Genomic DNA, 14,122 nt, shown 5'->3' with positions numbered 1-14,122 from the left:
GACACATACAGCGCCAACTATTGAGCAATTTTCACACTATACTTTTTTCTTCTGTCATACGTTGCCCCCATTCTCTGATAATACTCCGTTGCAATTTGGCGTCATGCTGACTAGTGACGTTATTTCTACAGCTGTTTTAAAGTTTAATTATAATCAGCCGTTATAAGCGTCTTAACGTAAACAGGGTAGGCTACAAGTGACGGCTGAATCGCCATACGACGGCTATGGTTTGAGTTGCACATTACACCATCCGAGTGAAGGTGCCGGCCGGGGTAGCCGAGCGGTTCTATGCGCTACAGTCTGGAACCGCCCGACCGCCACGGTCGCAGGTTCGAATCCTGCCTCGGGCATGGATGTGTGTGATGTCCTTAGGTTAGTTAGATTTAAGTAGTTCTAAGTTCTAGGGGACTGATGACCTCAGACGTTAAGTCCCAAAGTGCTCAGAGCCATTTGAACCATTTGAATATGCAAGACTGATTATGTTCGGCAGTAAACATTTGTGGTACTGTCCACCACGGCAAGTTCTGTAACGTGGAGCACTGAATACGACATCTTTCAGTTAGCCCCACAGCCAGAAGTCACACGGTTTAAGATCCGGTGATCTGGACGGCCAGGCTGTAGGGAAATGACGGCTGATAATTCTAGCATTTCCGAAATGTGTCTGCAGCAGCCGCTTCACTGGCTGTGCAATAGGCGTAGGATGCGCCATTTTGCATGAAAATGATCCTACTGACACATCCACGCTGTTGAAGGGTTCGAATGACGTCGGTGCGCAAGGCTGTGTTTACTAGTGATCGTACAGTTAACAGGACCCGTAGAATTCATCTCCTCGAAAAGATACGGCTCTATGATAAACGATGTTGTCGACTCGCACCACACAGCCATCTTTGCACAATGAAGTGGTATCGACTGATGTGCGTGAGGATTTTCCGCTTCCCATATTATGCAGTTCCGCGTATTCACATGTCGTCTATCCATAGAATGTTCCACGGCCATTCGTTGTCCACTTCCATGCGAGCAAGGAAATCAAGACCGACTGTTTGTCTTGCTGGCCGTTCCTGAACATGGGTGATTTCGCATAAACAGCAATGTAGGAGGTTTCTTAGGATTTTATGCACTGTGCTCGCAGGTATATCTAGCGTTCGGGCAATTCTCCGTTCACTACATGTTTGCCCGTCAGCGCTCGACCCCTCCTGTAGTGATGTGGTCACATCTTCGACAGACTTCGAGTCAACTGCATTCCTCTCTCTGCCACACTGCACTCCAACAGAACCTGTCCTTTCGAATTTTGTATTCGTTTTCTCCAGATCCTAAGCAGCCATCGGATAAATGCCTTTTCCATACTCTTGAGTGTTCGGAACTTATGCAGGGGTTCTGGCGTACAGTTACTGTTCTTGTAACAGAGCTTTACCAACAGCGCGCGATTCCGCATGGAGGCACTCATGTTGGACGTTACGTTCGTTGGTGTACATGCCATCTACTGGTGAAGTTTTTTTTCATATGTTCATATTTCATATGTTCATATTTCACGTCATTCTGAGCAGAGATTCTTTCTCTAGCGTGTTGAAACTGGAACTTTAATCGCGGACACACTGTATTTAGCGACATTGGAAAATTTTTGCCACACCAATACTCGAACTCTGATTTCCAGTTTATATCTAATCTTAGCCTTGACCATTACGAAATCTGAGCGCGCCTTCTGACCTGACACTTTTTTTTTTCACTTTTGTTGCCACCTAAGATTTTCGACTGTTTCATCCCCACTGATACTCATTTCGGTATGGCACATGTAATTTACGTCATGAAGATATAAGTTGTAAGTTATCAACTACGTGTTTATGTATGAAATTTAGTCTAAATATACCTCCTATTCAATAAAAAGTCTACGTATTACCAAAACTATGCACCCACAAACTGTTATCCAACTTAAACTGGGATGCTAACTTTTGACTGGACAGAACCTAATTTGAATTTAACTGTACCTGGCCTGAATACAGCTTGTCATTATATTAAATGCGCGATTGAAGTACAATAATTATCTGGCCGTAATCAAAATTTCCTCTTTCCTTGCGTCTCCATAACATAATTAGAAATTTCTCGAAAGCACAACAGCGAACAACAAGCAGGCAGCGGAGGAGCTGAATTTCTTTTTTTAAACAAAGCTCCCAAACAATATTCGAACTGTTGCAAACCATATGGTGCAGTGTGGTAATGCGTAATAAGCCTTATTTAAACAATCGGGTGCGGACAGTAACTATTCCTATGAAGTAATATTCGAAGAAAATGATTTTAGAATGAAGTATGAATTCAAAAAGACATAGTGAATCTATGCGTGATCTTCCCACACAACACTGGTCTGAGCAATTCTACGCCTAGCAAAGAGAACAATGATTTAAAAAGGATCCAATGTTGATAGAGAATTCCTATAAAAACCATACATTTTAATCCACTGGTATGTTAATGCATGACTCAGGGAAGTGAGGTTGTTGTTCTGTCAGCTCTGAGCAAGCGAACGAAGTTAACTAGCCGACAGTAATCATTCCGACAAACTAGCTGGGCAGTGCTAAAGTCTCATCACAAACTTCTTCTCTTGGAGAAAAAAAAAATTATTCATGATTTACGACCTTTTCGCCTTTCAATATATACATCATTACGTCCTTTCTGTCCTTTACAATAAATCTTTCATCATGTATCCAATGCCACCACAAGTCAACACAGTTCTACTGAGTACGCAGCTCGTGGTTGTGCTATAGCGTTCTCGCTCCCCGCGCCCGGGTTCCCGGGTTCGATTCCCGGAGGGCTCAGGGATTTTCTCTGCCTCGTGATGACAGGGTGTCGTGTGATGTCCTTAGGTTAGTTAGGTTTAAATAGTTCTAAGTTCTAGGGGACTGATGACCATAGATGTTAAGTCCCATAGTGCTCAGAGCCATTTGAACAGTTCTACTGAATACGTCCATCGCCCACAACATTTAAACTAAGAAGATATCAGACTGCGCAGAGTCAATGACTGTGCCACAAGAAGACCAAAGTTTAACAGTAACATAACTTGCTCTCGCGCTCTCTCTCTCTCTCTCTCTCTCTCTCTCTCTCTCTCTCTCTCTCTCTCTCTCTCTCTCTCTCTCTAGCACATCGATAACTTACAAAATGAAAATGACGTGCCCAATTTACAAAGTTTTCAAAAAAAGATTTACGTATCTCAACTTTCGGGGAGGCGCTTGTACTTTCATCATCCAAAGGTGCTGTTGATCTGACTTCGCTGCCCCGCGCTTATGAATCAAGATGCGCTCATCCGTGCCGAGACACATTAAAGCAGAACGCTTATTCCGAAGGCTGAACACGACACTGGTTCTGCTGGACATGTTCCCATTGTATGTGCTAGTACTTTGTTTCCCGACCTGGAGACCGGTACACAAAGACGTACGATTGAACGTGAAGCCCGAACAAATTTGCACCAATGTTTTTGAGCATGCAAAGTTCATTGTCAGATGAAACAATCGCTTTACATATACTTACTTCAAACTCTGGAGACGCCAACCCAGTATGAACATAAGCTGTCTTCCTTCCATCTGAATAATCATCTGGCGATCGTGAAATTGAACTTAAATTTCAAAGGCAGAGTTGTTCATAATTGGAACTCAAAATATCTAGGCATCATCTCGGACCGAATACTGTCCTTCAAGCAACATTGTGAACCTTGCTCAGAAATCGAAGACTCCTATTAATATCATCATCATCATCAATGTGGAACTACCTAGGAATCATTAGCAATCGCCTTGCGTTCGTCTTTGGAGTTGTACTCGGGTGCGGAATATTGTCCATCAGACTTTCGCGGGCAAAGGTCCCGAGTTCGAGTCTCGGTCGGGCACACAGTTTTAATCCCCCAGGAAGTTTCACTAGTTCTCCTATTTGGTTGCGTTGTTGTTTGGCGTCCTATTGACGAATCCTGGTTTAAAACGGATTCTGCATATGACTATTGCCCCCTCATTATTTCGAAAATAGGAACTTAGTCACCTATAAATTTCTCCATAGAATGGTCATCCGTTCCCATTCTTCAACGAGAGCTGTAGAGAGTTCTCGGAGTGTTTTTGGAGCAGGACAACCACCAACTCGTCTGTTAAGCATGTCCGACATATGAACTCTGGTGTTTATGTCGGGACTCACCGCCAGCCATTCTATTTCTTCAATGTCCAGCTGTCGCAAGGCATCCCCGCAGACGCCCGCTACTTAGACCCTGGCATTAGAAGTTCTTTAGGGCCCCCACCTTATGCAGCACCCACCACACGGTCCAACAGGTTCTGTTAAATGTACTGTCTGGCGGTCAGGCGACCATGGACGTAAAAATCTGCATGGTTGTCAACACTGAAGCCTCCCCACAGCATCATAGAACTTTGAAAATCTTTCGACATCTTGGACGAAGTTTGACAGGTACCGCTCACTACGGGTCTCCGCACACGAACACAACGATCGGCTTTGTATCAGAGGATATCTGGACTTGTCTGTGAATACCACTTTTTGTCAGTGACTTAGTTGCCAGTTGACATGGGAACGGAAGAACTGAATACGAGCTGAAAGATGCTGTGTCAGGCTGTGTACTCGAGCAGATCGTCTGAGTCGTAACATACACTCCTGGAAATGGAAAAAAAACACATTGACACCGGTGTGTCAGACCCACCATACTTGCTCCGGACACTGCGAGAGGGCTGTACAAGCAATGATCACACGCACGGCACAGCGGACACACCAGGAACCGCGGTGTTGGCCGTCGAATGGCGCTAGCTGCGCAGCATTTGTGCACCGCCGCCGTCAGTGTCAGCCAGTTTGCCGTGGCATACGGAGCTCCATCGCAGTCTTTAACACTGGTAGCATGCCGCGACAGCGTGGACGTGAACCGTATGTGCAGTTGACGGACTTTGAGCGAGGGCGTATAGTGGGCATGCGGGAGGCCGGGTGGACGTACCGCCGAATTGCTCAACACGTGGGGCGTGAGGTCTCCACAGTACATCGATGTTGTCGCCAGTGGTCGGCGGAAGGTGCACGTGCCCGTCGACCTGGGACCGGACCGCAGCGACGCACGGATGCACGCCAAGATCGTAGGATCCTACGCAGTGCCGTAAGGGACCGCGCCGCCACTTCCCAGCAAATTAGGGACACTGTTGCTCCTGCGGTATCGGCGAAGACCATTCGCAACCATCTCCATGAAGCTGGGCTACGGTCCCGCACACCGTTAGGCCACCTTCCGCTCACGCCCCAACATCGTGCAGCCCGCCTCTAGTGGTGTCGCGACAGGCGTGAATGGAGGGACGTATGGAGACGTGTCGTCTTCAGCGATGAGAGTGGCTTCTGCCTTGGTGCCAATGATGGTCGTATGCGTGTTTGGCGCCGTGCAGGTGAGCGCCACAATCAGGACTGCATACGACCGAGGCACACAGGGCCAACACCCGGCATCATGGTGTGGGGAGCGATCTCCTACACTGGCCGTACACCTCTGGTGATCGTCGAGGGGACACTGAATAGTGCACGGTACATCCAAACCGTCATCGAATCCATCGTTCTACCATTCCTAGACCGGCAAGGGCACTTGCTGTTCCAACAGGACAATGCACGTCCGCATGTATCCCGTGCCACCCAACGTGCTCTAGAATGTGTAAGTCAACTACCCTGGCCAGCAAGATCTCCGGATCTGTCCCCCATTGAGCATGTGTGGGACTGGATGAAGCGTCGTCTCACGCGGTCTGCACGTCCAGCACGAACGCTGGTCCAACTGAGGCGCCAGGTGGAAATGGCATGGCAAGCCGTTCCACAGGACTACATCCAGCATCTCCACGATCGTCTCCATGGGAGAATAGCAGCCTGCATTGCTGCGAAAGGTGGATATACACTGTACTAGTGCCGACATAGTGCATGCTCTGTTGCCTGTGTCTATGTGCCTGTGGTTCTGTCAGTGTGATCATGTGATGTATCTGACCCCAGGAATGTGTCAATAAAGTTTCCCCTTCCTGGGACAATGAATTCACGGTGTTCTTATTTCAGTTTCCAGGAGTGTATTTTTTCGTAACCTGGTCATCGATCGAGGTGGCGCAGTGGGTAGCACACTGGACTCGCATTCCGGAGGACGACGGTTCAAACCCGCGTCCAGCCGGGACGATTTGGGTTTTTCGTGATTTCCCTACATCGCATCAGGCAAAAGCCGGAATGTTTCCTTTGAAAGGGCACTGCCGATTTCCTTCCCCATCCTTCCCCAATCCGAGCTTCCGCTCCGTCTGTAATAGCCTCCACCTCTTGCTCGTAACCTGTTTGTTACGGTCTGATCGGACAGAACGGCTCCAGTGGCGATTCTGAGATCGTCTTGCAGTGTTCTAGCATAGTCCGTACAACGCCGCAACGCAGAGATAGGCAGATATCGGCCTTCACGTAGGGCTGTAAAGCGCCGGCGACCTTGTCCAACTCCCCTTGTGTACTAACCTGTTTGCCTGTAGCGTGTTTAGAATCTGTCGACGAGACATGGAGAGGGATTGGCATTTGCAGTAACGTGAGCGAAAGTCCATCCTTTTTGGATCAGGGCGCCCTTGCATCTTGCCCTGCATTAAGATGCACTGTATATTGTAAGTAGGCTGTTTACGTTTTATTGGTAACGCCAACACCACGTAGCGCTTTGTATGAAAAATCACTGGCTGTGCCGTGTGCAGTCTGTGGCTGGTTTGCATTGTTGTCTGCCATTGTAGTGTTGGGCAGCGGCAGCTGGATGCTAACAGCGCGTAGCGTTGCGCAGTTGGAGGTGAGCCGCCAGCAGTGGTGGACGTGGGGAGAGAGATGGCAGAGTTTTGTAATTTGCAAGACTGGATGTCATGAACTGATATATATATTATGACTATAAAGGTAAATACATTGTTTGTTCTCTATTAAAATCTTTCATTTGCTAACTGTGCCTATCAGTAGTTAGTGCCTTCAGTAGTTTGAATCTTTTATTTAGCTGGCAGTAGTGGCGCTCGCTGTATTGCAGTAGCTTGAGTAACGAAGATTTTTGTGAGGTAAGTGATTTGTGAAACGTATAGGTTAATGTTAGTCAGGCCCATTCTTTCGTAGGGATTTTTGGAAGTCAGATTGCGTTGCGCTAAAAATATTGTGTGCCAGTTTAAGCACAGTCTTGTATAAATTTTTCTGAGGGGACGTTTCAATATGCTTGGTTGAATACAACGTCCAAAAATGACAACTGACATCTGTATACCTCACTAGAAAATACTGGGACACTGGTACTCACTTCTTTCTAAGGAGTCACCTGACACTGTAATGCATAACACATCCAGTAGACGGAGAGTGATTTTAATTGGTGCGTACATTGAAGGCAAAGACCTCAAACCATGCAATACGACCACGGGTACCGCCTGTGCGAAATTAAAGCAACTGTCAGGAGGACAATGAGAGATTCTTTTAACAAATTTGAAAGCAATATTTTACCTGCAGATCCTAAAAATAACCCCAAAAAGTTTGGTCGTACGTAAGTAAAATCTATGAACGCTACAAATAATTAAATACCTTCTCTTGCTGACAGTACAGGTAATGTAACTGATGATGATAAACAGAAGGCCTAAATTCTAAACCTTGTTTTCAAAAACTCGTTTACGGTAGAGAACTACAGCACCATTCCCCCTTGCAATTATCGAACAAACGCAAGGTTGGCCGACATAGTGTTCAGTGTATCTGCGATTGTAAAACAGTTAAAATCCTCAGACGCCAGGAAGGCATCTGGCCCAGACGGTAAACCCGTAAGATTTTGTTGCCTATGCTACAAATATAGCATCATTGTTATCCATCATCTATCAGAGATCATTGGAACAGCTGAAAGTTCCACGTGACTGGAAGAAGGCACAGGTCATAGCAATCTATAAAAAGGGTAGAAAATCGGATGCATATAATTACCGGCCAATTTCACTGACATCGATTTGTTGTAGAATATGGAACATATTTTGTGTTAAGACATAATGACCTTTCTAGATTCTAAGAAGCTCATCTGCGGAAACCAGCATGGTTTTAGGAAACAGCGGTCATGCGAGACGCAGCTGGCCCTCTTTGTGCATGATACACAACAGGCTCTAGATACCGGCTCGCAGGTTGATGCCATATTTCTCGACTTTCGAAAGGCGTTAGACTCAGTTCCTCACTGTCGCTTGCTCCAAAAAATTACTCGCTTACGCTCTATCCGATGATATATGCGATTGGATAGAAAGTTTTCTAACAGGCAGTATGTTGTCCTGAACGGGGTGACTTCAACAGAAACAAGGAGTAACTTCAGGTGTGCCCCAGGGCAGCGTTATAGGTCCGCTGCTTTTTACGATTTACATAAACGATCTGGTAGATGGTATTGACAGCGGCATTAGACTGTTTGCCGATGATGCTGTAGTCTACAGGAAAGTAGTATCACACGAAATTTTTGAATAAATCAATGAGGATGTACAGAAAATAAATGCGTGGTGCAATGACTCGCAGTTGTCTCTCAGTATTAGTAAGTGTAACCTACTGCGTATAACAAGGCGAAAATCCTCATTAATGTAAGAGTACAAAATAAATCATGAGTCTTTGGAAGCGGTAACATTAGTGAAGTATCCGGGTGTGACTATTCGAAATGATCTCAAATGGAATGATCAGATTACACAAGTAACGGGTAAGGCGAACTCTAGATTGCGGTTTATTGGTAGAATCCTGAAGCGATGCAAACCTTCAATAAAGGAAATAGCTAACAATACATTATACGTTTGTTAGTCCAGTCTTAGAGTATTGTTCGTCTGTATGGGACCCTTACCAGTTGGGTCTGAAGAGATTGAGAAGGTCCAAAGAAGAGCGGCAAGATTCGTGACTGGTACATTTAGCCATCGCGAGAGCGTTACATATCTCATAGAAAAGCTAAAGGAAAAGGGCTGTTCACTAAATTTCCAAATCCGAACTTCACAGAGGATGTAGAGCATATATTATTACCACCAACTTTCATATCGCGCAATGATAACCATTCAAAGATAAGTGAAATTAGAGCTCGTACTGAGGCGTTCAGACAGTCGTTTTTCCCTAGCGCGATCTGCGAGTGGAACAGAGTGGGGGAAAAATGACTTTGGCGCGAATTGTGCCCTCCGCCACACACCGCTTGGTGGCTAGCGGAGTACGGATGTGGATATAAACAGATTTCCCATGCAAGACGTCGATACATGTGTTCCCCTAATTGTTTCGAACAGTGTATTGTTATTGGAATCAGTTGTACGAGTGGGGACCCAAAAGGGCTACTCGTAGACGTAGTGCAGGGTTCTCACGCTAGATGGTGTTAGTAGAGACCTTCATTCAACAGCTGTGCAGACGGCGTCACTGTAGAGCTGAACGTGCAAGTGTGGTATTGTGTTTGACTGTTGGCGGGTTACCTCTGCGAAGTCGTTATGGCAACTTTAAAAGTGTGAAATTTTGTTTTCTGCTTAAAAAAACTGCAACGGAGACACACCAAATGCTTCAGGAAGCTTTCCAGGAGGACGCTATTAGCCCCACACAGGTTTTCGAGTGGTTTGGGAGCTTTAAACGTGATGAGATGTGTGTTGAAGACCAAGCTCGTTCTGGACGCCCTTCAACATCGCGAAATGAGGAGAACATTGAAAAGGTCCGCCAAAAGATGAACGAGGATCGTCGCCAAACGATCGACCAAATTTCAGCAGAGACAGGAATCAGTTTGATCTCGTGCGAGCGGATTTTGAGTGAGGATTTGCACATAAGTGTTGCTACTAAATTTGTTCCGCGCCTTCTCACACAGGAGCAAAAAACCATCCGGATGAATGTGTGTCAGGACTTGAAAACAGAGGTTGCCTGTGATCCAAACTTATTGAACAAAGTCATTACAGGGGATGAGAGTTGGTGATACGGGTATGACCCAGAAACCAAGCAAGTGTCAAGCCAGTGAAGGACTCCCAACTCTTCCAGACCAAAAAAAGCAAGGCAAGTGAGGTCAAATCTGAAGTCGATGATCATTGTCTTTTTTGATCGTGGAATTGTGCATCGGGAATTCGTACCCCCTGGCCAGACTGTTAACCAGCACTTTTACTTGGATGTTTTAGGCGTCTGCGAGAGGATGTGAGGAGGAAACGCCCGGAACTTTGGCGATCAGGTGACTGGTTTCTGCATCACGACAACTCTCCAGCACACACGGCCTTACGAGTGACCCACTATTTGGAATCTCAGAGGTGGTCTGTCATTTCCCACGCTCCGTATTCGCCGGACCTAGCCCCGTGCGACCTTTTTCCTATTTCCACGAATGAAAAAAAACGCTAAAAGGGGAGCGCTATGGCGATGCGAAGGCGGTAAAAACAGCTTCAGAAAGGGCGCTGGACAATATCAAACTTGAAGAGTTCCAAACATGCTTCCAACAGTGGGAAGAGAGACTTGACAAGTGCATCGCATGTAATTGAGAGTATTTTGAAGGGGACTGAAGTAATTTTGTAAGAAGGTTCATCAATAAATTTTTATGACAGCAATCCGGTTTCATTTGGGTCCCCCCCTCGTAGCTGTTATCTCGTGTGTGTGTGTGTGTGTGTGTGTGTGTGTGTGTGTGTGTGTGTGTTTTGTCCAGTTGTAGATGACGTGGGATGTGTTGTTTTGTGGTTGCAGCCAGCTGTACCGCAGCTCGAGTTTCAACTCGTCGGGGCGCAGTTCGACCTGCGACACGGGCGACGACATGTACTCGGACGTCTCGCTAGAGGAGGACGTGATAGACCTCAACCACAAGGTACGTACACCCACCCTGCCTCCATCCGCTGCAGCTGCATGTGGTGTCTACAAGGAATGCGACTGTACATTCGGCGCCGCTTCTCAAAGCTGCAGAGGACACAGTGTTGTACTATTTCAGATTCTTCTGCGAACGCTCATGGTCGCCCCAGTTATACAACCCGAGCATATCACACGACATAATCAAATCTTCGGCTCCCTCGCCTTTCTGTGTGCAGTGAGCCAATGTACGTGTCACGTGAATGGTTTAAGAGACCATGTATGGCTCAATGTAAGGTTATGAGACATCATGAAAGTGAGAACGAAGACGGATTCAGCTACTAATCTTAACAAATAGAAAAAGAAGACTGGTGTGCTCATTGCGCCTATCCGACGGATGGATCACCACGTCACGTGCCTCTTTTGCGCGAGACACTTGCATAAATTCCATACTTCTCCTCATCTACATAGACACTTCCCAAGTCACTGTACGAGGCTTGGCGAGGGGCAATTGGTACCAATAATCAACTATTTTCAGTCTTATACCATTCGCGTATTGACTGAGAGGAAAATGAGTGTTTGTATGCCAGTTATGCTCCAGAATCTCACCACGGTCATTAGGCGAGATGCACGGTGGTGTAAGCAACACTGTCGCATGCTCTTCTTCGAACGTCGGTTCTCCAAATCTACCCAACAGTACTTAAAGACAAACGATCTCGCTCATCTTCTGGAGATTTCATCACCGAGAATCTCTGTTAGGATGGACCACTCTGACTTGTTAAGGTACCAGCAGCGCATGTCTCCATTTTCTCCATAGAGACAACCCATTATATTCATGCTGATCTATATGCCATTGTATGTAACTCCATTTGACAGACTTGCTTCATAAGGCACGGTGTTAAATACCCGTCCGGCTTCAATATTTAGCTTCGCCCCCCCCCCCACCCCCTCCTCCAAATCGCTTGAGGCAAATGTTGGGATGGTTCCTTTGAAACGGCTAAATCAAACGACCTTCGCCAATCCTATCCATTCGTAAACTGTGCTCAGTCTGTAATCCCGTCGTTGTCGTTGTCAGGACACTAAACCCCAACCTTCCTTCTGTTACTAATATGGACGATGAAATTTTTGAACGGGTTGAACCTACCGGTACCGCGCATGTTTTTTGACGTGCATGTTAACGACGCATCATTTAAAGTTGTACACGCCCACAGACCCGACAAGACATTGACTGTATTAATTTTGGTTTTATATTGTCGTTTCCGTGCTGGGCTAGCACTTGGATGGGTCACCGTCGGGGTCTGACAAGTGGGGTACACTCAGCCATTGTGAGGTCAGTTGAGGAGCTACTTGATTGAGAAGTAGCAGCTCCGGTCACGAAAACTGACAACGGCCGGGAGAGCGGTGTGCTTACCACATGCCCCTCTGTATCTGAATTTGGTGACACCTAAAGGGTGGGTATGACACGGCGGTACCGTTAGGCTTTCAAGGTTTGTTCGGACTGCGTCTTTTTTTGTTGTTCATGTTGTCTTATGGGATGTATTTAGTGACGGATTGATCTGTTGCGTTACCCGAAGTTTAGCTCAGTTTGTAAGGCAGCAGTTGGATTGTATGACGGCGAAGCTAACGAATATGTGTATGAAATCTTATACTATAGACAAAAAGCTTCTAAGATGATCTGCGGCCATATTGGCACTAAATGGTAAAACAGTTGCCACGATGACACTTTCTGGCAGGTTAAAACTATGTGCCCGTCCTCACGGTTTATAGCCGCCAGTACCTAGTCTCCTACCTTCCTGCCAGGAAGTTTCATATCAGCGGACACTCCGCTGCAGGGTGAAAATTTCATTGTGACACTTCCCATGATTGCCAGTCTTCCGAATTTAAGAGGAGTTTGGAAGGTAGGAGACGAGGTACTGGCGGAATTAAAGCTGTGAGGACGGGGCGTGAGTCGTGTTTGGGTAGCTCAGTTGGTAGAGCACTTTCCCGCGATAGGGAAAGGTCCCGAGTTCGACTGTCGGTCCGGCACACAGTTTTAATCTGCCAGGAAGTTTCAACGTTCTGTTTATTATATCATGATGCGTTTCGGGACAAACTCATCATCAGATTTATTTCAGTCAGCACGAATATCTTATTGCTTCCTACTGCATTTCATAAAACCATCAATGTGCAACCTTTCGTTGTGGTGGTATACCAAATATGGCAATTGATAGTAGAAATTACTTAACCAGTCACAATTCAATTTATTTGCACTACACGTTTCGGAAGGTTGCCAACGGCCTTGCCGCAGCAGTAATAGCGGTTCCCGTCAGATCACCGAAGTTAAGCGCTTTTGGGGTTGGCAAGCACCAGAATGGGTGACCATCCGGTCTGCCGAGCGCTGTTGGCAAGCGGGATGCACTCAGTCCTTGTGAGGCAAACTGAGGAGCTACTTGATTGGGAAGTAGTGGCTCCGCTCTGGAAACTGACACACGGTGGGGAGAGCGGTGTTCTGACCACAAGCCCCTCCACATCCACATCCAGTGACGCCTGTGGGCTGAGAAGACACGGCGGCCGGTCGGTACCGTTGGGCCTTCATGGCCTGTTCGGGAGGAGTTTAGTTTTGGTTTCGGAAGGTTAAACCTCCATAATCTGGTGGATTTATGGCAATTAACAAGGCACTGATATACAGTATTTGATCAGAAATTCCGGACATCATATTAGTGGACATTATGACGGCTTGAACTCTACTGGGGAGGAAGGGCAGCTAATTTTTCCTCAAGGACTGAAACCAGAGACTCTGGGGTCTAGAGCGAAGTCGACATTCTAACTGATGAGCCAAAAGGTGTTTCACTGTTCAGGCCGGAGATCTGGGCTGGCCAGTCACTACAAGAATGCCATTTTCCACAAACCACTGCCTCATAAATGCTGCTTTATGACAGGGTGTTTTGTCATGCTGAGACAAGCTACATCTCCTCGGAACTGTTCACCTAATGAAAGCAGCACACTTTGATTTAAAATGTGTTCGTATCTTTCCACGTTTAGCGTTTTTTCTTATTTGCAGTAATGGGACCACAACGTAACCACAAGTATCATGATAAGGAATAGCATCTCTTCGGCACTTCGCTAGTAACATTACATGATTGCAGGTAACGTTATCCATCCAGTCACTATAACCATACCCTTCCATCGGATTGCCAAAGGGTACAGCGTGATGTATGACTGCAGATCACTCGTTTCCAGTTGAATTACTCACTGTCCAGTACGAACCTCCTCAAGTGTCGCTTAGGATTGACTAGAGAAACACATGGCCTTAGAGGAGCTGCTCGATCATTGCAGCCTTTCCTTTTAAACTACCTGCACCCAGTCAAGTGTTAGCTGGACAACTGGTAGCTCTTCCAAACTCACGATCGGTTCC

General features: G+C 46.4%; 1 protein-coding gene across 10 annotated transcripts in view; it reads left to right on the top strand.

Moving 5' to 3' along the window:
• LOC126356198 (rab11 family-interacting protein 4) overlaps positions 1–14,122 on the top strand; it is an 895,205-nt gene that overhangs the window by 730,769 nt on the left and 150,314 nt on the right. For all 10 annotated transcript variants that reach the window (XM_050006986.1, XM_050006989.1, XM_050006991.1 and 7 more), the window contains one exon: positions 10,633–10,750. In XM_050006986.1, the coding sequence (XP_049862943.1) occupies positions 10,633–10,750 (118 nt within the window). The remainder of the gene's footprint in view (positions 1–10,632; positions 10,751–14,122) is intronic.

Source organism: Schistocerca gregaria, chromosome 3 (assembly GCF_023897955.1).
Source record: "Schistocerca gregaria isolate iqSchGreg1 chromosome 3, iqSchGreg1.2, whole genome shotgun sequence".
Lineage (NCBI taxonomy): Eukaryota > Metazoa > Arthropoda > Insecta > Orthoptera > Acrididae > Schistocerca > Schistocerca gregaria.
The sequence above is the reverse complement of the archived record's forward strand: the minus strand, read 5'-3'. Positions and strand labels throughout refer to the sequence as shown.